Source organism: Sycon ciliatum, chromosome 1 (assembly GCF_964019385.1).
Source record: "Sycon ciliatum chromosome 1, ocSycCili1.1, whole genome shotgun sequence".
Taxonomy (NCBI): domain Eukaryota; kingdom Metazoa; phylum Porifera; class Calcarea; order Leucosolenida; family Sycettidae; genus Sycon; species Sycon ciliatum.
This window is the reverse complement of record NC_088643.1, coordinates 31,034,678-31,062,624: the sequence shown is the minus strand read 5'-3', so window position 1 is coordinate 31,062,624 and position 27,947 is coordinate 31,034,678. Positions and strand designations below refer to the sequence as shown.

Sequence of the window (27,947 nt, the reverse complement as noted above, 5' to 3'; positions counted from 1 at the left end):
CAATTCTCCTATTTTTTCAGGCATAACCTGGGATTCGAACCCGCACTATCGCCCCACATGCATGCATTCCCCCATACACTTCGCATTCATACTCATTCTTCCAAGTTGCTTCACGTTATGATCTTGCATTTGAAAGCCCTATTTGAATATTGCGGCCAGCTGTATGTGGCCAGCTGTGTTTGATGGTACGGTACGGGACAGATACGGGATAGCGCCAGGCGTGACACAAACAAACAAACAAATACCAACTTAAAGCTGTGTGGACCCTGGCTAGCGCCAGACGTTACTGAAGTAACGTCTTCTGCATAGCTACGGGAATTAAAGCTGTGTGAACCCTGGCTAGCGCCAGACGTTACTGAAGTAACGTCTTTTGCATAGCTACGGGAATAAAAAGAGTTATCCTCCAATGCATGCTATGTGCTTGATTGTTCACCTCTAGAAATGCTACTGGTGTTGATGCCAATACACCAAAGTAGTGCATGAGAACAAGAAACAGACACAGAATGCGGAGTGGGTGTAGCGAGACGATTAGATGTACTGATAAGACCACCGAACTCCATCCTGTCACCCTCTGGTCGATACGGGAAGTAGAAAACACAGCAAAAGAGGGAGCAGGTAAGCAGATGTGTGTGTGTGTGTGTGTGTGTGTGTGTGTGTGTGTACGTGTGTGTGTGTATACGTGCGTGTGTGTGTGTGTGTGTGTGTGTGTGAGAGAGAGAGAGAGAGAGAGAGAGAGAGAGAGAGAAAGAGAGAGAGAGAATACGAAATGAGGCATTAGCTGGCTTGGTCACTTACCTAGATCCCAATGTAGACCACTAGTGGTTACTGACTCACACGTTGAGCCAACTGGTACAAGCCCACACCAATCACCTTCAAGTCCACTGCAAACATCAATAATGTGCTGGCCCTGTGTGTGCACAGCAATGGCATTGACAATGACGGCAAGGAAACCCACAGCATCACCTCCAGTAGCAGTAGCAGCAGCAGTAGTAGCAGTGGCAGCAAACCACACTCCGTTGACACTGTCACGATGATCAAGGTCTGCCAAACCCGCTAAGTTTACACTATAGGCTTGACCATGCCACTCGGAAAACATTTCACAATTACAAATGCAGAACCTCTCCATGATGTAACCTGTGCTATGCCACTTCAGTAGACTGTGATGGTAGTGTATACATAAGTAGTGCAGAGCGTAAAACAAACACACAATGATGAATCACTGTACTTCTGACCTATTATAGGACTACTTCATATAATTGCCAATCAACAAACTGCACATAAATATGCAAGCATCTACGAGCGTATGCGTGCATTTTTAACTTAGTGAGATTTCCACGATCTTCTTGCAGAGTAGCTCCAAACACCGGTGCAATGCTTGATTAGAAAGAGCGAGCAGAGAGTGTCAGTAACTGCATGGCCTGACCTTCTAACTATTAAAAGGTACTCGCCAGTGAAGTTTCAACTCATGAACAGAGTAGCGGCCTGCTAGCCAGTGCACAGAATCGTAGTGTCTGTGGTACTTGGGACATACTAGTAGTGCGCCCGGCGCTGCTAGTTTTATTTATATGGTTAATTAAGTTTCACTTGCAAGTACTTCAAGAGGGAAGAGATTCAAATAACCATGGGTGCTAGTCAGAGCAACGAAAAGAACACGCCATCTCAGGTCTGCACAAGGTCACCGACTAGTGGTCACCTAAACTAGAGGTGGCAACCCAGCTCTACTGTGTGTCAATAAAATGGAAAACATCAATGAACAACAGACAGGGAGCAGAACTCACACTACGTAAGAGCCATGTCAGATTGATGTCATCGAGTAGATAAATCGGCAGAGGAACCGTAGCCTGAACACTGTGGAGGACATTAACGTTGGCAAAGTATTGATCAACGCGGCCTCCAAACGCTCCCAACACAAACACTTCGTCAACCTAGCAAGAACGAGAGATAGAATTACGACAACAGTGTTCATGAGATGCCCAAAAGAATGAATTCCATAATTCCAGAAGCGGACAGTGAATCACACTGCAGTGCCGGCCGGGGAAAATCCAAGCACTGGAACGAGTTTGCTTATTGCACCCAGAGTCAAAGCAGACCTTGATGCCCTGCAGCTGTGCAAAGCAGCTCATGTCACACGTCACACGTCACACGTCACATGTCACACGTCACACGTCACACGTCCACCATTCAACTCTAGGCACAGTCACAGTCTTGAGTGAGTGGTTGCAATGCACTGACACTATGCACTATGCACTATGCACTATGCACTGACACTATGCACTATGCACTATGCACTGACACTATGCACTATGCACTATGCACTATGCACTATGCACTATGCACTATGCACTATGCACTATGCACTATGCTATTAGTGGCCCCTTAGAGGCATCCACAAAATACAGGTTTAGTTCAACATGTAGCGAATTCAACCAGGACATTGCAATGCATTGCCGCCTCCCTGAACAAAGACTGTTTACCTAAATGGGCAGAATGTGCCAAGTTCAAAATAGATCTCTTTGCTCACTGCTTTTTCATACTGCCACACATGCATCAACACATGCGCACAAAACAATAAATAAAACTGTACTGAACTTTAAAATACGCCCCCCCCCCCCCCCCCACCCACACACACAACCACGCGCACGCACCCAGACAGACACACGGACACACACACAAATACACAGACATGCACACACACACACACACACACACACACCACACACACACACACACACACACACACACACACACACACACACACACACACACACACACACACACACACACACACACACACTTCAGACTTCAGACCTGCCCATCGCGGAAGCGATGATAGCGAACAGCTATGTTAGACATAGCAACTTGTGCTGGGATTACACCATTCAACAGCTTGCAAGGCTGATGAATTGACCGCCACTAATTTTTAGCACACACACACACACACTCACACCCACACAAGTCATACACATGTACACACACAGACACACATGCAAGCACACACATGTGCACACACACACGCACACGCGCGCATACACACACACACACAAACACAAAACACACATATCCTTCAGCAGCATACCTTAGATTGGGGATGGACAGACATATGTGTCACCAACACTTGCAGTGATTTATGGAAGTCCGTGTAGTTCTGGTCAGGTGTGTGGTGTACTGCAACGCCCTTCAGTGTGACACAAACATATACATACAAACCATTAGAAACAAAGAATACGGGCAAGCATGCATGCATACACACACACACACACACACACACACACACACACACACACACACACACACACACACACACATACACACACACACACACACGTGGTTACCAGATATGGCTAGGCTAAGACCTACACTTATGAATGCATGAAACATGATCACAGTCTACAAAATCACATACCCTGAGGATGGCCTTTTTCCCCAGATGGATAGGCACCAGCAGAGTAGGAGAGACCTGTGCCACCTTACCCTCCTATTAGCTAGAACCCTGGTAATGTATTATGTGAGAAACCCAGCCGGTTGGACGTGACAGAACCCACGATTTCTGCACAAGCCTTGACATCTCTATACATGTACATGGGTACAGTACAATGATCTCATGTGCTGAAGACTAGCCCTCGCATAGTTTATCTTACATTACTTGGTAAGATGTTTTATAATTCTCCTTCGTTCTCCTTGCAAGAAATAGACTTTTAAATTTCCGGCTCACATTGCTGTCTGGAGTTTTCCAGGTGTTCGGTGCACTGGAAACGGAGTGTCACTGTAAGTTGGTAATGCTAGTGATGCCTGGGTTGCTGGGGCATTACACTAGCGGATTGAAGTGCTCCTGTAGCACAAATTTCATTAGCCTACTCAAGATCAACTGATGCGTGGTGAGCAGAGAGTGGTACATTCTGCAGGCTTGCCGGGTGCAAGGTTCGATGGAGTTCTCGTGTGCTCTGGACGGCAGTCGTGAAATAGCCAGGCGTCGGGTTAATTAAATTGACAGGAAATGGGCAAGCTCCCACACAGGGAGCAACACACGCCTGCAAGACCAAGACACGCACATCACACCCTTGGTACAGTTGCGGTAAGACATTGTGAGGTAGCCGTATTACCACAACTGAGCTAGCCTAACTGTTAGACGCTTTACTTGGGTAGAGCGATGGTGGTCCAATAGCTCCTCGTCAGCAGAATCAAAATCCCCGCAGACAATGTCAGGCACATACCTGCAGAATAAACAACAACCACAAACAGCCAGAGATTCTAGAAGCAGACAAAGATGAAACGCATCTGAAATATCCAGGATGTATTTGACGTAATTTAAATGATAAAGAGGAAGGCGAGTAATAATTCTAACTTGTTGATCATGAGCATCCGTATACCGTAATCGAAGTACGCATGGCAAACTCCCTACTCATTTTTCGATTTTGTGTTTATTTCACTTCACCCAATGAAAACCCGGCCACAAATCAGTCGTTCCGGACATGCGGTGCACCCGTACGTTGCACATTGCATGACCATGCAATACTGGAAAATGGGTTCATTGTTTCACTTGCCCCCCCCCCCCCTTTATTTGTTCCTGGCTAGAACCATGCACAGCATATAACACAAGCACTCAATGGGACGGCATTTGCAATGTTATTGAGATTTAGAAGCTGCCTACCGTCCAGACTGTCCGTTCTAATAAAGTGATTAGGTGCTATGAGGTGGGTTCATATCATTATTAAATATTTTATCAGAGTGCACTTACCTACAGAATTATGGGAAGCAAAACAACAAGGTAATAGGACAACAGTGTGTGTGTGCGTGCTACATGAGCTGTGCTGGTCAGGTGCTGTGCCGTGTACCGTGGTGTACTCCACGGCCACATTTTACAGGATCAACGTACACAGCACACACCATGGAGGTCATACTCAGAATAAGAGTCTCCAAAGCATGAAGCCACACGGTTAACTGCTCCATCAACAAGAACCTTGACGTGGGCTATACAGAACACACAACACACACACATAGCACAGATCACAGTAAAATGATGGAAACTGCAAGGTATAAGTTATAGTATCCCCCACCGACGAGTTACCTGCAGAGTATAAACTAGTGCAAACCACCTACTATTTCCGTAAACAAGTCGAAGTCTGGAGAAAATGTTGAGCGGTCGCTGCTAGTATGACGACTACACCATAGCTTAGTGGTAGAGCATCACCAGCCATAAGTGAGGGTCCCTGGTTCGAGTCCTGGTGGTGACAGTCAATTTTTCTTCAGACTTTGCCGTTTTCAACTCCCTTGACCTTATGAATATTTAGTAAAAACTGTAAAATAATAAGAATACGCAGCAGATGGCGTACAATATGCATTGACACAATAAAAGCATAATATTATTGTGCAACATAAACATAATGGTTTCGCTGCTGTTCCTCGGCTAGAGATCGCCCGCACCCGCACGCGTGCTACGTCACGTGAGTAAAGCCTCTCCAAGCTGGGCGTATTTTTCATAGATGGGGCAGAAAAGTTGAAAAATATCTTCAGTCGCGTCAATTATTTCCAGCGACAAACAGGTAGGCAGAGCAGATATCGGTTATCAAATTCCACTGATTATGTAATTGTTCCGTTGTAACGATTGGTTACTCGAATAACCGGCATAATCGTTCCAGCCCAGGTATCTTTCACAGCTTTTACGGGGATTTTTAAAGCCTGCTGGTCTTCTTCTTCTTCTTCTTCTTCTTCTTCTTCTTCTTCTTCTTCTTCTTCTTCTTCTTCTTCTTCTTCTTCTTCTTCTTCTTCTTCTTCTTCTTCTTCTTCTTCTTCTTCTTCTTCTTCTTCTTCTTCTTCTTCTTCTTCTTCGGTATCAAAACAAAGATGCTAGAAATAGAGACAATTCAAAGGACGATAAATATCTGATTGTTGCTCAACCGAAACAGTAGAAAGGTGCCGGAAGTAAAATAAATACTAGAGGCCTGTATGGGAGCTAAGTGTAGTATAGGCCAATAATTACTTATTATTTCTTACATTTGTATTTCGTATTTCCTGCTCCTGTCCACGTGACGTATCTCTGGCCTTGTAAGCCGCGCGCATGTTCACGTGTTTCTGAGCCTTTCTCTCTCTTCTCCTTCATGACAAGTAACATTAGTTTTACTATGGATAGGAACAGTTTGAGGAGTGTCTGGTGAAACCTGGCAATAGTCTGGTATTACTACTTGTATTAGGAAAGGGAATCCAACATTGGTGGCAGCGGTGATAGAAATTTGTTGCTTGTTGCTGTATTTCTTTAGATTGAACCGCAGCCCAGCGGACCGAACTCGCGCGAACACGGGCAGCAGAATCTGGAGTTGGCCAGACAGCGTTTCGCTGGCATTCAGGACATCATCAAAGAACACACGGCAGAATGGCTGAGCCGGTGTGTTACAAAAAGCCACTCAGGACTGCTTCCATTACGCGCTGAAATGTCGCTGGGCCATAAGTATCTCCTGGTCATGGCGGATTACTTTACGCGATGGGTCGAGGCATTCCCTTTGCGCGATATCACTGCTGTTTCGGCCGCTGCAGCTGTGGTTAATGGTTGGATCAGTCGGTTCGGTGCACCTGAACAGCTTCATTCAGATCAAGGGGCTCAATTCGAATCTCGGCTATTCGCGGATATCTGCCGTCTCCTTGGTATCCGGAAGACGCGAACCACGCCGTATCATCCGTCTGGCGATGGTCTGGTGGAGCGCGTCAACCGCACTTTTCTAGGTCTGCTGCATGCCCACATTACTCCAAACAGTACGGAGTGGGATGCAACGTTCTCTCTCGTCTTGCTGTCATATCGTGCTGCAGTGCACAAGTCCACTGGATTCAGTCCAGCGCGCCTTCTGTATGGTGCGGATGTCCGGCTACCAGCTGATATTGTGTTCAATTTACCTTCGCCACCTTCTACTGATATGCATACCTATGTCCGTAGTCTCGACACTTCTCTGCGGAATATTCACGTTGAAGCCCGTCATAATGCTGATCTTGCTCATGCGTCTCAGGAACAGTTCTATAACCGTCGCGTTCATGGTGAGCCTTATGTTGTCAGTCAGCAAGCATATCTTCATGATCCGGTTATCCGTGCTGGCGAGCACTGTAAATTTCATCGTTTCTGGTCTGGCCCACATACTATTGTGCGTGTTAATGGTCCGACGTCATACACGTTATTTCTGAAGGGAGTTGAACGTACTGTTCACTTCAATCGCTTGAAGCCAGTTACTTCCTCGTGCCCAGTTTCCTTACCGTCTTCTGTCCATGATCTCCCCAACCCAGTGAGTTTGTCAGCTAATAACTTTGTTCCTGTTGTGCCACACGATGCCGATGACTCTGTTCCAAGTACGCCTCCGTTGTCGCCGCCTGTTGCCCTATCACCTCTACCTCCTCCTCCAGTTTTAGTGCGTCGATCAGGCCGGATCCGCACTGCTCCTGCGAGATTTGATGACTATGTTTTGTAGTTAGGTCATTGTATATCCGTAATTATTATAAATTTAATTGTTTTTGCCCTGCTTGCCTATTATTCGCGAGGTCGTGAATGATGAGAGGAGGGGAATTGTGTAGTATAGGCCAATGATTACTTATTATTTCTTACATTTGTATTTCGTATTTCCTGCTCCTGTCCACGGGACGTATCTCTGGCCTTGTAAGCCGCGCGCATGCTCACGTGTTTCTGAGCCTTTCTCTCTCTTCTCCTTCATGACAAGTAACATTAGTTTTACTATCGATATGAACAGTTTGAGTGTCTGATGAAACCTGGAAATAGTCTGGTATTACCGTAAAATCCCGCCAGAGCACCCCGTCTCTCCTGTCCGCCCCTCCCTGACTTCTTGTCAGGGATGTATCCTCGTATGACTCTGTCGCAGTCTGTGATGCCGTACTGTACTGCAGACGCGTGCTCGACCCCGTTGGAAATGTACGCAACAGTGCCCACCCTAGGTACCCTCTTGACCAGGGATCGCACAAACCCTGAGTTTTGACGGGTCTGTACAACTCCTGGCTCTTGACCTTTGGTCGGTGTACGAGATGCACGAACAGTTTTCGTAGGGTGAGTATTTTTTCATGTTACACTGAATGCGGCAAGGAGGACTCGCCCATCCGCCTCTCCCCACCTGAAGCGACGAGGAGGTAGGGGCGCTCTGGCGGGATTTTACGGTACTATTAGGAAAGGGAATCCTACATAAGCTTCAAATAGTTTGTGTCCAATCCATTTGCTGATTACTAGTATAAAGTCTTGGCAAGGACTTAGAGCAGTCCTTCCAATTGTAGGGACTGGACGACCTGTGATGGCTCGGTGAGGATGGCTTCTCGTACATCTGCAAACACAGCTAAATTCGAGAGATCTTTGCTACTCTTCCGGGACATTTGAGCAGTAGGTGGTCAGCGTTCTCAGCAGTCCCTACACACGATTCGCAGTCTGGCGAGGGTCGTGCCGAGATTCGATGGAGGTACTCGTTAAGTAGACTGCTGTGTCCAGTGAGGAGCTGGTTAATTAAGCGTAGACATTGTTTTGCGCCCAGTGTTGTCTGGGCCAAGCTTCTTGATCTTTTAAGGAGTGGTCTCGGGTAGGCAGTGGCATTGCGGATGAATGACTTGGCTGCTTAAACAGGCAGGTCGATGTTACCCTGGTCACCATCGCACCCCAGCTTGGCAAGATGATCTGCCCTGTCGTTGCCCTTGATGCCAGTGGATCTACATGACGTACATGTGGAAGTACGTGCCAAATCTGATCCAAGCACAGTAGGACCGTGAAGTTCGTGACTTTCATCAAGCTGTTAGTTCTTGTGAACTCAGCTCCAAGGGATCGAGTGATGGGGACTCCAAGTGAGACTAAAAAAAAACGGTGGCATTTCTTTTGAAAATTCTGAGGGACGCCTCGCGCAGTTTCATTTTACATTATTCATTCATAGGCAACTTACCCAGGCTCAAATAAGCACCGGCGAAGTTCACACATCGTCAAGCAATTATTTCAATGTTTCGGTCTACATAAGCATCGTCACTGATTCGTCAGGAATGAAGTGGCCATGCATGGAATCTCCCCCCAAAAAGTCGTATAAGCCACGGCTTTTATACAAGACTTTACAGTATACAAGACTTTACAGTACACGAATACACCAGCACTACCTGTACATATTACAGCATGCACTGGCAACCACTCAGGAGATTACAGCATGCACTGGCAACCACTCAGGAGATTACAGCATGCACTGGCAACCACTCAGGAGATTACAGCATGCACTGGCAACCACTCAGGATATTACAGCATGCACTGGCAACCACTCAGGAGAATGAAAGCATGCACTGGCAACCACTCAGGAGAATGAAAGAAAAACTCAGGAGGAGAATGAGAAAGAGAAGACTGATAGTCGTGTGTGACTACAATCATTGGAAATTGAAAAAAATTGAAACCATAACATCGTGATTCGAAATCGACCGAACAGCACCACAAGGAACACACACACACACACACACAGCGGCATGTACACAGCTTCCATACAAAGCACAACATACATGCACTTACCGTTATGCCACAGATGACGGAAAACATGCTTTACTGGTTCAATTGGCTGGTTTAAAACAACTAAAGCAAAGCGCCTTCCATCATCCACTTCTCCTGGTGAGGATATAAAGGTAAAAATCACAGATGTATCTATGCACAACAAGGAGAGGTGTTTAGTCGCATTGTGTGTAATAGAAGAAGGTAAGCACCGACATTCGGGAAGAAAGTACAAAGTACTTCCAAGTAGGAAGGTAAGAATCTGCCCGCGCTACCTTCCTCACACAGTACCCAAACACATACCCAAACACATACCCAAACACAGTACCCAAACACATACCCAAACAATACCTTCCTCACATACCCAAACACATACCCAAACACATACCCAAACACAGTACCCAAACACATACCCAAACACAGTACCCAAACACATACCCAAACAATACCTTCCTCACATACCCAAACAATACCTTCCTCACATACCCAAACAATACCTTCCTCACATACCCAAACAATACAGTAATACACACCAAATGCCCGGTAATGGTGTAAGCTGCGCCGCTGTGTGCACCCTACCGCCATGCCGCTACGTCTACTGTTCTAGGCGTGAAACCATTTTAACCATAAATTATGATTTAACCATATGATTGGTTAGTTACTACGTACTACGTGGCGAAATTTCACTGATGGTTGTCACGAGTGAAAGTTCTGGAAGGGAGCATTAATTTTATATAAATGAAAGATGTGAACGCACTCATTAGCAGTCACACGGTATCAGTTGAGATACGATTTTGCGTCACGGATGTCTGCAGTAACCGTGACTTTCAACTGAGAAAAATTACGAGCCAAACAAGCAATACTAAAACAACGGGGGTGCGAAAGGATGTTGTACATAATGTCACTATGTGCTTGGATACATGAGTGTTAGTGACATGACTGAATGATCTGGAGCGCACTATTGAAGACAAATAGTCGCTATGTAGATCTACGACATAACCAAAGCAGTACTACAGCAGTAGTAGTTGTGTTGCATAGGCTAGAATGTAACGTCACAGCAATAAGTTTAACAGTGGACCATTTATCGCGAATAAACACTTGCTTCACCGTGATACACCTTATTTTAGTTTCCATGTCGTATCCAACAGGTAGATACTGTACGTGTACCGTATGTCAGTATGTACAACGCCTACACACGAGTTCTGAAATATAATTGATTCACATACCTGGCACTATCTTCTTCTTGAAAACGTCCAAAGGACACCATTTATACGTATCCATGTTCTCTGCCATGGCTCATTTCTCTTTCTCCTACTAGGAACTACTAGAAGCACTGGCACGCACGGCATGTGCATATCCAGGCGGTTTCTAGCTACTAATTACTATACTATACTAGTAATAGGGAGGTTTAGTTCCCACGTAACGGAAACGCGTACGTGGGTGATCCACGTTATAATAATAGGCTATTCATTTTTTTCCAACCGGTAAAGCCCCTGCATGTACTGCACTGCTGTACGGGCAAAGCAAAAATTATATAGAAAGAAGAAGAGAAGAAAAACTAAACTATTAAAAAAAACTAAACTAAAATTAAAAAGGCGACGAGGAGACAATAACTTTATTAATGCGATTAATAGTATAAGTGAAGCGGACATTACAAAATGATGAATGAGCGGTCGCAGGGCGCTGGCCATGCAGCCATGGCATGCATTATTACGCGCTGCTGCTGGTCGAATCGTATCAACAGTAGGGACCTTTCGCATTTGCTACGAAACGAATGCGAAACGAAAGTTTGATTCGGCTCGTAATCGTTTCGTTGAAAACAGATTTCAGGTTTCGCAAGTCGTCATGCAAATGTGCATGGCAACTACGAATACGGCCGCGGGCGCCGGTAGCTTGGCGTACGGGTTTTTACAGGCACACGTGCATGGATCATGGAATCAAGGGAAAAATGTGTACCTTGCAAAACATGTCTACCTATCCAAATAAATGTGTACCTGACGGATTCGGAGCGTGCCACGAATGAAGAGGCTTCCATTCGTGAAAACGAGTTCTCCGCAGGGACTCTGACGAATCCTCGAACCCAGGTGACGAATCAGCATTCGTTTCGTATCCGTACGCGGGGTGCGAAAGGTCCCTAATGTGCGCTGCATGCAACGACTTTGTTCTGTACGCGCTAAAGGCGCCGGCCCCGGGGGGGGGGGGGGGGGGGACTGGATTCCCATGTCCGCGACAGTAGGTTGATTGCCATTCGCACTCCTTCCCTACAAGTGGAGAATTTTTTTATTTCGTTTTTGCAGGAAATATTTCGGGAGAAGAGAAACAAAAGAGATTGAAAACAAATATAGCGAAAGTATAGTGTGGAGAGAGAGAGAGAGAGAGAGAGAGAGAGAGAGAGAGAGAGAGAGAGAGAGACAGACAGAGGGAGACAGACAGACAGAGAGAGCTGTCCAGTCTAGATAATGCCTTGCATAGCTCTTAGGCATTGAGCTGCAGTTTCTATGGCTGACAAGCCTCGGACTTTCTCCAGAGGCAGCACTGCCACTGACATGCCCTTCTTTGCCAAAGTGTCGCAACGATGCTTCACCATACCATCATAGTGGCCTGCAGGACGGAGTGTCCGCTCATTGCGACACAAAACCAATGCAACCAACTTGGTATTCGCTTCCTTTCCCCATGGCTGAGGCATTTTCGTATCGCAGTCCAAATACGCTGCCAGTGGCTTTTCGCCCACACAATCCTCATACGCCTTAATCGTCGGAAAGACGTGCTCCACACGGCTGTGCACATATTCCAACTCCAAGCGAACGTGCGCTCGGATTTCTCTGAGGCGCTCAGTGTGACTACTATGAAAACTCTGGTAAGAGATAGGCAGCGCGTCAAAGATTACTTCAATCTTGTCCAAAGTGTCTCTGTTGTAGCGAGCAGGGCCAATAAACTCCACGGAATTCTTAGTACCAAGATAATCCCACGCCTCTTTGGTCAACACATGGCCGTGGGAAACAGCAGCCCACATGCACTCAGTAATGACTTCTAAAGGCACTGCGTGGTCATGGACACTTACAGCAACACGCATACACTCCTCAACAAGATGAGAGACGATGTCGTACGCTTGATACCCGGCGTTTCCAAAACTACCAGCTACGATAGCACCATCGGTGTAGCACTGAGGGAAGTGGTAGTTATAAGCGGCATCTAAAGACCATTCATGCAGGGCTGCCATAAATGGTTCATGATAGTAGCGTAATCGTTGAACGGCTGGTGCCACCATTGCTAACAAGTGAAACGACGCTGTGTTCTTCTCCAGCTTCGGTAGGACAGCAGTTGATTTGTCAAGCAACGCTTTGGTGATTTCTTCATCAAGCTCTGTTAGCGGAAATGGATTGGCGCATAGTCCCCCAAGAAATCCAAGAATATGAGCTGGCTCGTTGACATCCTTCAAATTACTGAGCAGCCAATCCTCTCCAATTTTCATTTCATTCACCAGACCACTCGTTAATTTTCCCTCGTGAGCAACTATTCTTAAAAACTGCATGAAGTCCTTCTTGCTTCCACCTGAGGCCAGAGCTCGACGAAGAAATATTTCGGACTCCAGATTTTTTGGTTCGGTCGTTAACTTCAAAGGAACATGTGAAGAAGCCAAAATCCCATCATGCCGGCGCTGCATGTGGGTTTTGGCCAAGGCTGCTCTGGAACGCAAACCGCATCTACTCAATCGCCAAAGACTCATGGTGGGGCTAACTATCTGCTCATTGTAAGACACAATTCGACAAAATACATTGTACAGTTTTCACTGAACAGAATAATGATTACAAAGTCATAATCATTCAAGAAGCTGCTAGCTGGCGCCGGCATGGCATGGCATGCATGGCTGTGATTTATTGCAGATTTTTTTGCGATACACGCGTCACACATGCTACTCCAGCGCCATGCCGCCATCTCATCATCTGATCATGTGACTGATATGATCTGATGATTGTACATGCAGATTATTATGTCTTTGCATGTCTCTGCTGTCTGTACACCAGGCCATGCGCCAGGGTACACTGTACAGTCAGTGTCAGTACAGATGATTCTGAAGCTGAATAGTCGAGTACTAGTAGTACAGTCAACTTCGCTAATAACGACTTCGGATATAACGACAATTCGCGAATAACGACAGCATTTCCATGCCCAGAGCAAAGTCCCTTCCAACTGTAATACATATAATGAGACTTCGGGTATAACGACACTTCGCGAATAAGGACACTTTTTTGATGCCCCGTCGAGTGTCGTTATAAGCGAAGTTGACTGTAGTCGGAAAGCGCGCGAAATTCAATCCGCGGGAAAGTCACCAAACTGGCAAGCAACAACTACACTGTACTTGTTGCACTTGCAGTAAACAGTTACTCAGTATTCAGCAGTGTCAGAGCTCTGTTGTTTGGCTTAGAAGAGAAGAAACTAGCTCTAGCTAGTACTCAGTAGTTTATAGTTGTTACCACTGTAAAAGCGTAAGGTACACACACTTCACTTAGTAAGTTTTAAAACGCTTTCTTTCGAATTCAACATGAGCATGGCTATGTCACCAGATCGCATGAGCTCGTCTGTTCGCGGACAGATTCAGGTGAGTGACTGCTTGTACGAACTCACTGAGGAGCATTTACCTGCTCTTGTCCCAAACGCCTGCCTCGTAGAGTTTCTGCATGCGCACTATGTTGTAGAAACATTGATCATGAAATGGATTTATTGACGCAGTATTTCAACTAAAGCAACTTCCCTCATTGATCAGGTATTTTGAAGCAGACCTTAGCATGTTCCATCGTACTTTATATCTTGGTTCTTACGTACAGGTGATTATTGGACCGATGTTTTCTGGAAAAACGTAAGTCGAGAGCTTCATCATGCATGCATTCCGTGAGTCAAATAGTATTGATGTACACTGTACAATTAAATCAGTCAAATGGTTACCAAGGTTTAATAGGGGTGCGCGGATTATTCCCGGAATAATTTGGGAATACTATCGTTGAGAAAAATTTGGGAATTTTAGGGGAATTCTATCGATCTTTTGCCAGATCCATTGACCTTCAGAAGAGTTTTTGGGGAATTCTGTCAATTTTGACCTGCCAGAGAACAAGCGCGCATCCATGGACGCACGTACATGTAGCAACACCCGGACACGACACCGGTCCTTGGTTTACTTGGACAACGTAACAGGACTTGACTGGGCTTGCATGCATTCATGCAGACACCAGGAGCAGAGTGTGGACTAGTAGTACACAGGGAATTCACGCTGCTGGCGCCACACATGTACATGTATGTAGATCCTGCATGCAGTGATCACGTGCCTGACCGTCCATTTTGCATACTAAAGAGCATGCGCAAGGCACAGTTCGTGCTGGGGTTCTTTTTGGGGGGGGGGGGGGAAATTCTGGAGAATTTTTTCGATGTTTTGGGAGAATACATTCAAAGTTCCGTGGGAAATGCCCGAAAGCATAATATCGGGTGCGTGCGAGCATAATCCACGCACCCCTAACCAAGGTCCGGTAGTAGCAGGTACTAGTACATAATTGTACATGACTAGAGTAGAGGCCGCTATGTGATTATTATGTGATTACATCATTCAAACTACACAGGTTATGAGGTTACATCATCATTTGAGATGTTTTTGTATGGAGTGTCAAAGCCGCAGCACAATGCAGTGCTGCCAAATAATTTTCGCTCAAAATCGGACACACTTCACCACATGGTGCGACTTTTTCTTCTCGGCAAATTTTTCCAGAGAATTCCAAAATACAGTCGAATGTCACTTATCCGGTCGCCAGTTATCCGAGCACGGTTATCCGACAAGCCGGGGAGTGGTAATTTTATAACTCTCAACAGTAAAATTCTATAAAAAATGTTTTTGTATATCTACACGGTGTAATATGCATTTACTTGAAGTAGATGTGGTCAATTATGCTAACATGTATGTGTACATGGAGCAATTCATGAATATGCATGAATATATTTGGGTATTGTGTACATAAATCAGTCAAATCCAGCCATATATGCACATAAATAATGATATCAGTTATCCAACACATTCAGTTATCCAACATGCCTGATTCCCGAAGTGGTCGGATAAGTGACATTCGACTGTACCATAAAATTCGCTTCGTTGCCATGGTAACCGATATCGCACCCGACGTTTCACGAATTATTTTGTAATGCATGAGTGTGGTCACACAGTGAACAATGACTATGTACATACCATCCAGGCTATATTACTTTGCACTTCCCCAGCCCAGCGCCAGCCTTTTTAGAAGCACATGTTCAGAGTTTTGAGCCTTCAGTTGCACTGAAAAGTGAAAATACAGGACTTATCATTATTGGAAAGCACTGATCCCCGACATTTTTGGCTGCTTTTCGGACGTTTCCTTTTTCGGACCGGTTTTCGGAAGAGCCTTCAAAAATCGAACACTGTCCGAAAAATCGGAGGGTTTGGCAGCACTGACAGTGGTACGCTAGTGCTGCTTTGCCATTCTCAACTGACACTCTATGGTTTTCCACTCAATACAGTTTCCTCGATACAAAGAGCTTCGATAAGCTTTGTGAGCCAACATCACCTTGAAGAAGATCATGCAGTAAATCCAGGACACTTCCAGCTGTAGCTGATGGCGGCATACATGTATAGCGTTTGGGTGATGGGTTCTTTCCAAAGGGACAATTTGAGACATGCGTTACTAGTTGGCAGGGAGCTCTCGCCAAGCAGCCCATGAACTCAAACTCTCCGGTATTATCGCATGACACGACAAGTTCAGCCAATATGCTGCTGGCAACTGGATGTGCTGGTTGAAACGTCGAGGGTGAAACCGTATTCTTAGGGGAATGGCAGATAATGCAGGTTTCTAGCCAACACACAATACATATTGCACTAAATGGTTCGCTGCAGCTAGGAGATTCCACAGCACAATTGACTGCAAGCCAGCAACAGGACAGATATCATAAGGGAACTGTCTGTAAACATTAATCTGTCCAGTGACAGAGTCAAACTGCACACGGCTATCAGTGCACAAGGAGGAGAGCCATTCCTTGTCCACTTCGATGCCATTGGCGGGTGAATGTCTGCTTGGCTGTGGTGTCTACGCACCCCGAAGGGATTTCGGTTTCTTTTGACAGCCCCTGTCTTTCTGGCAGGACCAAGGAACTACTCGTTAACACCACCAGTTACTTGACAATCAGCTCGTGCGATAACATTGGTCGGGATGGAGATGTGACTTTTGACGTTTGTTGAATTTGTTGGATTCTTGTTACAGGACGGAGCTGATAAGACGGATCCGCCGGTTTGAAGTTGCACAGCATAAAGCACTGCTAATAAAGTACGATCAAGATAACCGCTATGACAATGAGTGCGTGGCAACTCATGACAGGTTAGTACCGTATTTTTCCGGTTGTAAGTCGACCTTCTACGACTAAAAATAGAAGGAGAAAGGGTGGGGGTCGACTTACAACCGGGATTCGACTTATAACCGGGAACTATGAGAATCTTACAAAAAATGACCTGCCCTGCATGCATGAGTGCACCATGTGTACACATGTTTTCCAGTTTATTGGCCTTTTTCAAGGATTGGGACTTTATACCCTCCAATAAGGAATGTTTACATGATTTGTTGATGTGTTAGTAGCAGGGCGTGGTTAGTAGTGCTTCGTTGGGTGAAAACATTACAACGCAGAATTGAGACCTCCGGATACGGGGTCGACCTATAACCGGGGTCGACTTACAACCGGTAAAATACGGTAACTGTAATACTGTATAGCAGGAAATTTTCGGACGGAATTTATTTTCGTACAATTTCGTACACGCCTCTTTTGTACTAAAATTAATTCCGTACTAAAATTTGTTCCTGTGGAGTCATGTACACTATACATGCGTACCGCATGAGAACACGTGCATTTAGCATGCAGCACTGTACGAAAGGTCGAAATTCGGCTTTGTCCGAAAATATTTCCGTCCGAAAATTTCCTGCTATACAATAGTAGTAACTAATTAGTCCTGGTGGTGACAGTCAAAGATTTTTCCAATTGCGCCTTTCCCTCAAACCAATAATCAATAAAAACTGATTTTTAGTTTAATATTGAAAGTAGAATTCTTCCTCTGTTCACACAGCGCTCAATACCACGATAGGCACAGCTTCTTGAATCATTTTTACAGTGCTCAATACGACAATAGGCAACGCTTCCTTGCACGGAAGGTAGAACACCAGTTTGGGTTGCTACTCTCTAGGTTTACACTGTGATAACGTTTACCATCAAAGCCGACTTGTGCTATCTCGTCACTCGTTCGGAAAGTGCTTGATGTCATGTCATCTATGTCTTGATAGCAGACGTGCTGATGTTGATGCCGTGCGGAAAGCGCGAATGTGAATATTCGATACAATCAAAATATATAATACGCGGATATAATAATTATATGTACTCAGATGGAGAGCCAAGGTTTAATTTATACGAGAGAGCTTGGAAGTTCAGGGCCCTACGCTATGCTTTTTTGCCTTGATGACCTAGACAAAAAAAGCATAGGGATGTTATAAATTCTTTAAAAAATTCCTTTTTTTTTAAGACATAACCTGAGATTCGAACGCGCACTATCGCGCGCGCTGCATGCATCCCCCGATACACTTCGCATACATACTAATTCTTCGAAGTTGCTTCACGTTATGATCTTGCATTTGAAAGCCCTATTTGGATATGCATTGTGGCCAGCCGTCTTTGATGGTACGGTACGGGATAGGTACGGGACAGGTACGATCGAGGGTAATACGACACCGTCTACCGCCTTGATGACGGCAAAAAAAGCAAAGGGATGTTATAAATATTTCAATTCTCCTATTGTTTTTTCAGGCATATCCTGGGATTCGAACCCGCACTATCGCCCTACATGCATTCCCCCGTACACTTCGCATTCATACCCATTCTTCCAAGTTGCTTCACATTATGATCTTGCGTTTGAAAGCCCTATTTGAATATTGCGGCCAGCTGTATGTGGCCAGCTGTGTTTGATGGTACGGTACGGTACGGGACAGATACGGGATAGCGCCAGGCGTGACACAAACAAACAAACAAACAAACACACAAATACCAAACGAGATAGCTTGGAAGCTCAGGGCCCTACGCTATGCTTTTTTGCCTTGATGACCTAGACAAAAAAAAAGCATAGGGATGTTATAAATTCTTTAAAAAAATCCTCTCTTTTTTTAAGACATAACCTGGGATTCGAACCCGCACTATCGCGCGCCCTGCATGCATCCCCCGATACACTTCGCATACATACTAATTCTTCCAAGTTGTTTCACATTGTGATCTTGCATTTGAAAGCCCTATTTGAATATGCATTGTGGCCAGCCGTCTTTGATGGCACGGTACGGGACAGGTACGATCGAGGGTAATACGACACCGTCTCCCGTACCGTACCATCAAACACAGCTGGCCACATACAGCTGCCCGCAATATTCAAATAGGGCTTTCAAACGCAAGATATTAACGTGAAGCAACTTGGAAGAATGGGTATGAATGCGAAGTGTATGGGGGAATGCATGTAAGGCGATAGTGCGGGTTCGAATCCCAGGATATGCCTGAAAAAAATAGGAGAATTGAAAAATTTATAACATCCTATGCTTTTTTGCCGTCAGATACGGATAGCGCCAGGCGTGACACAAACAAACACACAAACAAATACCAAACGAGAGAGCTTGGAAGCTCAGGGCCCTACGCTATGCTTTTTTGCCTTGATGACCTAGACAACAAAAAAAAGCATAGGGATGTTATAAATTTTTTTTTAAGACATAACCTGGGATTCGAACCCGCACTATCGCCCTACATGCATTCCCCTGTGTTGCCACACCTGCCGACATGTCAGTAGCCTGCCGATTTTTGAGGCATGTCACGACCTGCCGACAATTGACCTTCTCCTGCCGACAACAGCCATGAAAGTGTCCAAGTTTGACCTTATGCGTGGTTTAGAAGTTATGATCCAGATTTTTGGCTCTTACTGCTCATTGCGCGTGTTTCCATAGCTCTCTCCTAAGGCGCTAAGCGAAATCATCATCTGTCTCGGGGAAAAATCGGCAAACTCAGCCTGAGTCTCACGCAAAACGTGACATTTTTTCTTATCAGTGCTGCACGCGTGTGTGTGTATTGAGCTCGCTAGATAGGGGAGGGGGTCCGGGGGCGAAGCCCCCGGATGATGCATTTTCTTTTTTTATCCTACTGATATTTGGCTATAATGATGTGGCAACACTGATTCCCCCATACACTTCGCATTCATACCCATTCTTCCAAGTTGCTTCACGTTATTATCTTGCGTTTGAAAGCCCAATTTGAATATGCATTGTGCCACAGTGGCCAGCCGTCTTTGATGGCACGGTACGGTAGGGGATAGGTACGGGACAGGTACGATCGAGGGTAATACAACACCGTCTCCCGTACCATCAAACACAGCTGGCCACATACAGCTGCCTGCAATATTCAAATAGGGCTTTCAAACGCAAGATAATAACGTGAAGCAACTTGGAAGAATGGGTATGAATGCGAAGTGTATGGGGGAATGCATGTAGGGCGATAGTGCGGGTTCGAATCCCAGGATATGCCTGAAAAAATAATAGGAGAATTGAAAAATTTATAACATCCTATGCTTTTTTGCCGTCAGATACGGATAGCGCCAGGCGTGACACAAACAAACAAACACACAAAAAAATACCAAACGAGAGAGCTTGGAAGCTCAGGGCCCTGCGCTATGCTTTGTTGCCTAGCTCATCGTGCATGTTGTTAGAACTGATGGAAATGCTTTTTCCTTTGATTAGCTAAATCCTTGTTTTGCAAAAACGTTTCAATGAGATACTGAAGTACAAGTAACGTCTTCTGCATAGCTATGGGACCGGCGCTGACTCTGCCGATGACGGGCGTTCTGGAGTCGACGGGATGTCTGTCCTGACGTTTCCTGGGACCGGCGCTGACTCTGCCGATCACGGGCGTTCTTCTTCTTCTTATTATTATTATACTGACGGCAACTAACATCCATTCTGATTGCATTTACTCGTCTCCCTACTTCGTATTTCTTTCCAGAAAATCTCCCCATACAGCAGGGAGTCGTTTACATAATATGACTCCCTGCTATACATCTACATGACTGTATATACGTTATAATTATTATGCTATCGGCCTACATGCGATTTCCGGGCTGGTCGACAGGCGGCCCAGCCAGCCTGCTAGTGGGATCTCGGCCTCGCACACAAATCCACACAAAATTTAATGTTACTGCACTGAATGCATTCCCCCCATACACTTCGCATATATACTCATTCTCTTGATGGTACCGTACTCTTGATGATACGGGACAGGTACGGGATAGCGCCAGGCATGTCGATGGCACAAACAAACAAAAATATTGTGGCCAGCTGTCTTTGCTGGTACGGTACAGTACGGGATAGATACAAAATAGCGCCAGGCGTGACACAAACAAACACACAAACAAACACCAAATTAAAGCTGTGTGGACCCTGGCTAGCGCCAGACGTTACTGAAGTAACGTCTTCTGCATAGCTACGGGAATTAAAGCTGTGTGGACCCTGGCTAGCGCCAGACGTTACTGCAGTAACGTCTTCTGCATAGCTACGGGAATTAAAGCTGTGTGGACCCTGGCTAGCGCCAGACGTTACTGAAGTAACATCTTCTGCATAGCTACGGGAACAAAAGATTACTGGTGGTGTTAGTGGACAGTAGGGGTGAAACAATTATACCGAGTACTCAAGTACTCGCTCGGGTTTTTCAAAAATAATCGTACTCGGAATAAATCAGAGTACTCGTTCATACATGGTACATGCATTTACTACAGAAATCTGCAGTTTCAGGTCAGCAGTCGGCAGATGGTGATGTGCAGGCTGTGTGGTGAACATTTGTTCACGAGTAGAGAGAGCCCAAATGACCCACCAACCAATATACTGTAAATATACAAAATTTCGGCACTTCACGATTTTTGACATTTCGGCGGCGATTTATTTTCGGCCCTCTAGGGCATGGTATAGTGCGACAGATGCTGTGAAAAATTTCATCATCGTTTTAATTTAGGCGTTTTGGCACGGCTGTTTTTTTCGCGAAATTTGGACATTTAACAAGATGGCAGCCAAAAGTCTCGATTGGGCTGGATCGGCAAGGAAATTTGAATTTTCAAATTCTCAGCAGCCGATTTCGCTGTGGTTTTCGCTCGATTTAGAAAGCTACCAGGCCAGGTTTACCCGGAAAACAGGTATTCCGTGTTCCTCTTGAAACTAGCTTTCCGCTGGTACCTCACATGGCCAACTTCGTCTCAGGAACAGTTTGTTCTGCGTTGCACAAGTCAAGCCTTCTTTCTCGCTCGTTCCTTGATTCATCGTTGACATGCCTGCGTCAAGAAGCCCTTTCAGGAGTTTTCCCAGGTAGAGGACTATCTTCTGGCTATCTTCACCAAGTTTTATCACGTCCCGTGCACAAACTTCAGGTCCCGTGCGTTCGATGCTGAGCTACCTTTTCATGCGATTTAGGGGACAGATGGCATGGCGCTGGAGTCGCTGTTGAGTCCAGGAGGCCGAGGCCTGGTGGAAACTGCCCAGTAGACATGTGGGGTATTGCTGAAAAAGGCAGCAAGCACACAGATAGCCCCGAAATTGTGATGTAGATCCAATTGTGCGTTTGTTCGAGTGCATATCGGCAAATTTGAAAGTTGCACCCGTGATCCCGGCGAGGAGAAGCTGAAAATCAGTGCGTGCGTCAATATCCAGACTACCAGGGACAGCTTGGAGAGGTTCGAAAAGGTCAGGATGCTGGTTGACCACGGCAGGAGTTCCTTTTACCTTCCTTCTCTCTCAAATTGTCTGGATATTGAGTATCTCGCTCGAGCGCTTTCAAATAATAAATCCTGGTTTGACTTGCGAAATCGTGGAACCACACGGAGAGTGACATGAGTTTCATCCCAAAACGCAAACTCCCATCGTATTCATGAGGTTTGTACAGCGTTACGTAAATCGCACCGAACGACTCCATATTGTTAGATGTCCGTGCGCGAACAGCCGTGTTGGGTCAGTGCCGAATATAGCCGAAATTAAATAGCTGCCGAAAATTTGTATATTTACAGTACTCGAGAAAAATGACTGCTACTCGGTTCAATCAGGGTTGTATCATGTTATTTTAAAGCCCTTGGTGTGCAATTTTTAGGAGATGAAAAATACTCGAATATTCGATCGGAGAAAATCAGAGTACTCGAACTCGGGATCTCAGTGTCAACTTTCACCCCTAGTGGACAGTATAGCGTAACTTGTAGTTCCTTGGTCTTTCTCTTTTTTATATAATAATTATACGAGTTCAATAATCCTAAGAACACCAAATAAGGGGCCATCCGTAATTATCGATCTTTTTCACGAAACGAAAAAGTTTCGTTTATGGGTGGGTGGGTAGCGACCGGTTTCGTTTTGAAAAAACATCGAAAGCGGAAAAATCAACGCTCACTGCATGCATTGATGCATGCGTATACATTGTGAGAGTTCCTTTCGTCCTCGGATGACTTCTCCGACGAGGACCTAGCAGTCGTCATGGTCATTCACTCGGGGACCGACGACAGAATATAGATAAATACTTCGTTCCAGCCGCCGCGATGCAAGAGAATTTCAAATTACGGAGCGGGGCGCACGCCAAGTAAATTCTCACGCAAATATGGGGAGCGCCAGCCGCTGAAGACGATGTCGTCGTAATGTACCTGGAAAAATCTGATCGTGCTTATGGTGGGGAAGCCATGGAGAGTGATCCCCGTGTCGACAGTCTTCCAGAGACGGAAATTTAGGCCATCGACTTTCTACGTACCTAATTGACGGCAGCGCAGCGCGGCGTGCGTGCGACCTTACGGAGCTTTCCGACGGCGATTCTGGGGCGATGCTGCTCTCATTTGCGAGCGAGGCACGACCACTGAAGTCTGTGATAGCCATGGCGTTTGTTTCCGCTCCGAAGTCGACTTGTTTTGGAAGTGTCGGAACTCTGACGATTTGCAAGTGTACAATTCCCGTGTTTAGACGTAGAGGTGCCAATTATTTAGCAGCGTATGTGTGTGGTAGGTGAAAATAAATGTTTCCATGGTCAAGAAGTAGTACCAGACTTCCAAGAAAACATAACTTACTTGCACAATCACACAAAATGTGGCCTCGCTGTGTTGTAACAGCCAAATCAAGATCATTTTCTGCACAAAGTCTCAAGTCAATTAATTTTTTCGTTTCAGTGGGGTGGGTGGGTGGGGGTGGATCATAACTAAACTTTTTCGTTTCGTGAAAAAGATCGATAATTACGGATGGTCCCTAAATAAAAGTAGCTTGTATTTTTTATTTTAGGACTTGAAAAAGAAAATGTAGACTTTTAACTTTTTAAGTTCATGAAGTACTATTATGAGTAAAGAGCTGATACTTTGCCTCGCCGGCTTGTATGCTGTTTTCTTTCAGACACCTTGCTTCGAACACGAAAACGACTAAGAGTTCCACTCTTCTTCCTCTCATGAAGCAGGCTATCAAGTTTAATGTGGTCGGCATAGATGAAGGGCAGTTTGTAAGTTCTTGCGTATTATCAAGATTGCATGGGTGTGGCGGGAATTAGATCAAGTCGGTCAAGTGCAGTACGATGTACAACAAAGCAGATCAGGCCTGGCATTGTGCACATTTTCACCTTGCGCTAGTACATATTATGTACAGCAGTGCATGCATCAGTTCAACACTGTATTTATTGTAAACACTGAAGTCGCTTCACAGGCAGAAATTGGAGAGGGGACGGATCAACAGTACTTGACCGTACATGTACCCGCTCCAAAGTGTGCAACTCTGGATAAGGGGTTTCCGATGGCGCTTTTACTCTCATGTGGTCCATATTTGCTACAAGTTCGTTCTTACTGTGTACAACAGCGGTCAGATTGTGTGCACTCAGGACCTGCCATGAACTGTGACTCTCTGTCAGTGTGTGCCATTTTACTGCTCCATTGCTCACATAATTAAAAAAATGTTGAACCCTCGGGGGGGGGGGGGCTGTGTACTCTTCAACTGATGCATCATGCCCGGCGGGTTTTTTTGCGGGTTTTATTATCCGATAACCCGTGAGGTGCACGAGCACACCCAACTACCCGTGCTTAGCCCTGATATTAAACTGTACTCTGGATATAAATATTTTATACCTCACTCCATATACACTTACAGTCTTGGGCATGCTCTCCCTTAGTGGTGTATATATCTCCATATACACCGCTAAGGGAAATTAGCAGTAGTTGTCGGCGAGGAACACGCCATTTGGAGGTCACACACGGTGAATATGGAGAGGTATAGATATATTATAACAACGGGACCTCGTGTATATCGAGATATACACTCGGTTCCTTGTTATAATATATACGTACGACTTACATGCACGGTCAGGCTGGCGAACAACGACTCTCGGCCATGCGTGAAAAAGGTGTCGTTACTCGCAAGGTTGAAAATATGCAGTCAAATGGTCACTGCGGCTGAAGCTTGTGTCGTTGTTCGCGAGTTGTTATACCCGCGGTAGTTATTTTACAAGGTTGGCTGTACGTGCATCCCGGCAAGTTCACACAGAGATGTTCAATTTGAAACACCTTACAAGGCATCTACAGTCAAATCTATCGTAAGCGACCGCCCTTTGGTGCAAGAAAAAGCGATCTCTTACGGCAGATGTATGGTAAATCCGGCATACCGGGCATGCATATATGCTTCCATATACTGTACTCAAATCGACGAGAATAATGTGATTCTCAATATCATTTTATTGGATATTCAATAGAATATAGGGGTGAACAAACCCAAGAATAGTGCACATACCAGGGCTAATCTTTTACATGTTCAGCCAGCTGTCGATCAAGGTACTTGCAAGACAGCGCATTTTTCACACCTTGCAGTTGACAGCGCACTGGCAAGTACAGTTTCGCACCTGACTGAACCTGGGTCGCGGTCGCTTACAGCAGATTTGAATGCAGCCACTGTGCGTGAAATCGTGGTCGCTGGTCGCGCACAGCAGATGGTCGCTCTGGACAGATCAGTTTGTATGCGAAACCGTCGGTGCACGGAAAATCGGTCGCTAACGGTAGATGGTCGCCTACAGCAGAGGTCGCTAACGGCAGTTTTGACTGTAATATGGTCTGAAAGAAAAGTCTTGTTTCGTTTTTCGATTCTTTTTGCAGTTCCCAGACATTGTGGAGTTCTGCGAGACATTGGCGCGCCATGGCAAGACCGTTATAGTTGCTGCTTTGGATGGAACTTTCCAACGCCAGGTATGTGTTCAAGGTGTAGATATGTTGAGTGTGTCTACAATACCTGTACCTGGTGTCTGAGTGTGTGATTTAGCATTCATTACTTGCTCAAGTTCTGTATTTTCTGGTGAGAAATTACTTGTCCCCTACTTGATGCATACATAGATCTATACAAATGCGCCAGTTCTGGGCAGGAAAATAACTTTGTTATGGCCCACATTGGGGGGGGGGGGGGGTTGGAAGTACATACTTGGTACGATTTCCACGCTGAATTGCCAGAAAACATTTCTGAGACTGGAATGAAATTTTAATGGTTATGTGTAGTTAATTTCATGATGAGCTGAGAGTGATGCAGTGATGTGCATGTTTGCAGTGATGTGCATGGTTGCTGTTGTCAATACGTGTACAGTGTGACGTCCCTAGTACAGTGCAAAACGCTGGGGGGTCTGGCTTGGAGAAAACACGAGCAGGTTACCCGAATTATGCTCCTTTGTTGGCCTGGTCCTCTAATTGTATATTGTGTATGTTGTTTCTGTTGTTGTTTTCATCGCTGTGGCATAGGCATTTGGTGATGTCCTTAACCTTATACCACTTGCTGAGAGTGTTGTCAAGCTCAAGGCTGTCTGCATGCACTGCTGCCAAGATGCATCCTTTACTCGCCGCCTGGGACAAGAAACGGAAGTGGAAGTTATTGGCGGTGCGGACAAGTATGTGGCTGTCTGTCGAAAGTGTTTTCACCTGCCCACGCTTCATCCGGATATGTTAACGCCAACCAGAGACTTTCCTCAGGAGTCGCGTGTGTCCCGACAATTGGTTTTCACCACTTGAACTCTCGTCTTTCTTAGGCTCTTAGTTTATATTGTTAGCCATGTTGAAAAAGCTAGTTTTTCTTTTGTTTAGAATTGTTGTAGATATCTAGGTCATCGCTGCTTTCCTCTTCTTCTCTTTAAATTCTCTTTCTTCCTAGGTTTGTGATGTTCTTGATCTTCCTTCCCATTCGCTAGTTCCCTCCCGAAAACGAAATAGACCCGCTTCATCAGTGAGCTAATGTTTGACTCTAAAAATGGAATTGTCTGAATATGTGTGGCTTGTGCAGCACTGTAAGGATTTTTTTTAATTGACTGTTTCTTTAGACTAGCTACGCCGCTATTGGTATGCTATTGGTATTGTAAGCAACACCGGTATGCTGGGCTGCACTAGAAACAGATTCACTCCATTTGCTTTTTCATAATGTTTGCCTGTTATGGAATTTACCTTTTTTATTTTAAATACATTATGTCCACTGAAAACAATTATTATTGTTTCTACCGCAATCAATAAAACTAGCTGAACCGACATTTGTGTACTTAAGGGCGACACTACGGTAATGAAAACGTGCTTTCAGCGTTAGATTCAGAACATCTATCTGAGGCTGGGTGTATCTCGATTTAAAATATTTAAACACACGGCGAGGAGACAACAATTTGATAACCGCAATCAATAAAACTAGCTGAACCGACATTTGTGTACTTAAGGGCGACACTACGGTAATGAAAACGTGCTTTCAGCGTTAGATTGATATACAGATGTTACTACTTCCGGCAATCAGTACGGTACTAGTAGTTCATTTGGCAGTCTCTTGGAGTCTGTATCACCACCCAAGTGCAACGGTGTCCACACGAAATGCATTCTTTCCCTCAAAGTACAGGTAAGATAAACATAGAGTTTGTTGATTTAGCTCTGCCGGTGTGAGAGTCGTGTTTATGTCGAAGGGATATTCGTGTGATATTCTTGTGAGTGCGTCATCTGAGCGTCCATGCTGTTTGCGCGATAAACAGAAAAGACTGGTCGTTCACGCCCAAAGAGTGTAGAGCATGTGATGCAGATATGCTAGATAGTCTCTGTGTGGTCAACGGCATGCATGCTGTATTCCATGTTTTGTTCATTTCATTTGTGGCAAGGAATATGTTGGTCAAAGAGAACTGATCTGTAGAGCTCACGGATAAGTATTGTGAGGCATGAATCCTAGTCGCTAAGTACTCCTGGCACAAGGATGCAGCGGGGAAAGCTCACACTCATGCACTTTGAATCCGTAGGGTGCCGGATCGGTGTACGACTGTATGTGCATGTGTGCGTGTGTGCATGCGCAAGGGGGGGGGGGAAGGGTCAAAGGTGTGCGAACGATAAAACGTGTGTGTCGGTTGGTGTGTGTGTGTG

At 45.3% G+C, this 27,947-nt stretch overlaps 3 protein-coding genes across 5 annotated transcripts; 2 read left to right on the top strand and 1 right to left on the bottom strand.

The window, feature by feature from the left end:
- Positions 1 to 92: 92 nt before the first annotated feature.
- On the bottom strand, positions 93 to 11,679 carry LOC135822730 (thiamin pyrophosphokinase 1-like). 2 transcript variants are annotated; one of them, XM_065335567.1, is made up of 8 exons: positions 10,708 to 11,679; positions 9,506 to 9,598; positions 4,874 to 4,968; positions 4,136 to 4,211; positions 3,077 to 3,175; positions 1,779 to 1,925; positions 796 to 907; positions 93 to 571 (listed from the first exon to the last, which is right to left on the bottom strand). In XM_065335567.1, exons 2-8 carry the CDS (start codon positions 9,530 to 9,532, stop codon positions 414 to 416), a joined length of 714 nt encoding a protein of 237 aa, XP_065191639.1. In that variant the 5' UTR covers positions 9,533 to 9,598; positions 10,708 to 11,679; the 3' UTR covers positions 93 to 413. The 2 variants fall into 2 exon arrangements, with proteins under 2 accessions (XP_065191639.1, XP_065191632.1); XM_065335560.1 differs by having other exon boundaries at positions 4,899 to 4,968.
- On the top strand, positions 3,645 to 8,090 carry LOC135822714 (protein NYNRIN-like). 2 transcript variants are annotated; one of them, XM_065335549.1, is made up of 2 exons: positions 3,645 to 3,765; positions 6,255 to 8,090. In XM_065335549.1, the coding sequence occupies exon 2, from the start codon at positions 6,426 to 6,428 to the stop codon at positions 7,443 to 7,445; it is 1,020 nt and encodes a 339-aa protein (XP_065191621.1). In that variant the 5' UTR covers positions 3,645 to 3,765; positions 6,255 to 6,425; the 3' UTR covers positions 7,446 to 8,090. The 2 variants fall into 2 exon arrangements, with proteins under 2 accessions (XP_065191621.1, XP_065191613.1); XM_065335541.1 differs by having other exon boundaries at positions 3,687 to 4,072.
- A 2,161-nt stretch (positions 11,680 to 13,840) lies between the features above and the next one.
- On the top strand, positions 13,841 to 27,086 carry LOC135822694 (thymidine kinase, cytosolic-like). Its single transcript, XM_065335518.1, has 6 exons — positions 13,841 to 14,081; positions 14,308 to 14,339; positions 16,753 to 16,866; positions 23,947 to 24,049; positions 25,683 to 25,772; positions 26,313 to 27,086. Exons 1-6 carry the CDS (start codon positions 14,025 to 14,027, stop codon positions 26,577 to 26,579), a joined length of 663 nt encoding a protein of 220 aa, XP_065191590.1. The 5' UTR covers positions 13,841 to 14,024; the 3' UTR covers positions 26,580 to 27,086.
- Positions 27,087 to 27,947: the final 861 nt, after the last annotated feature.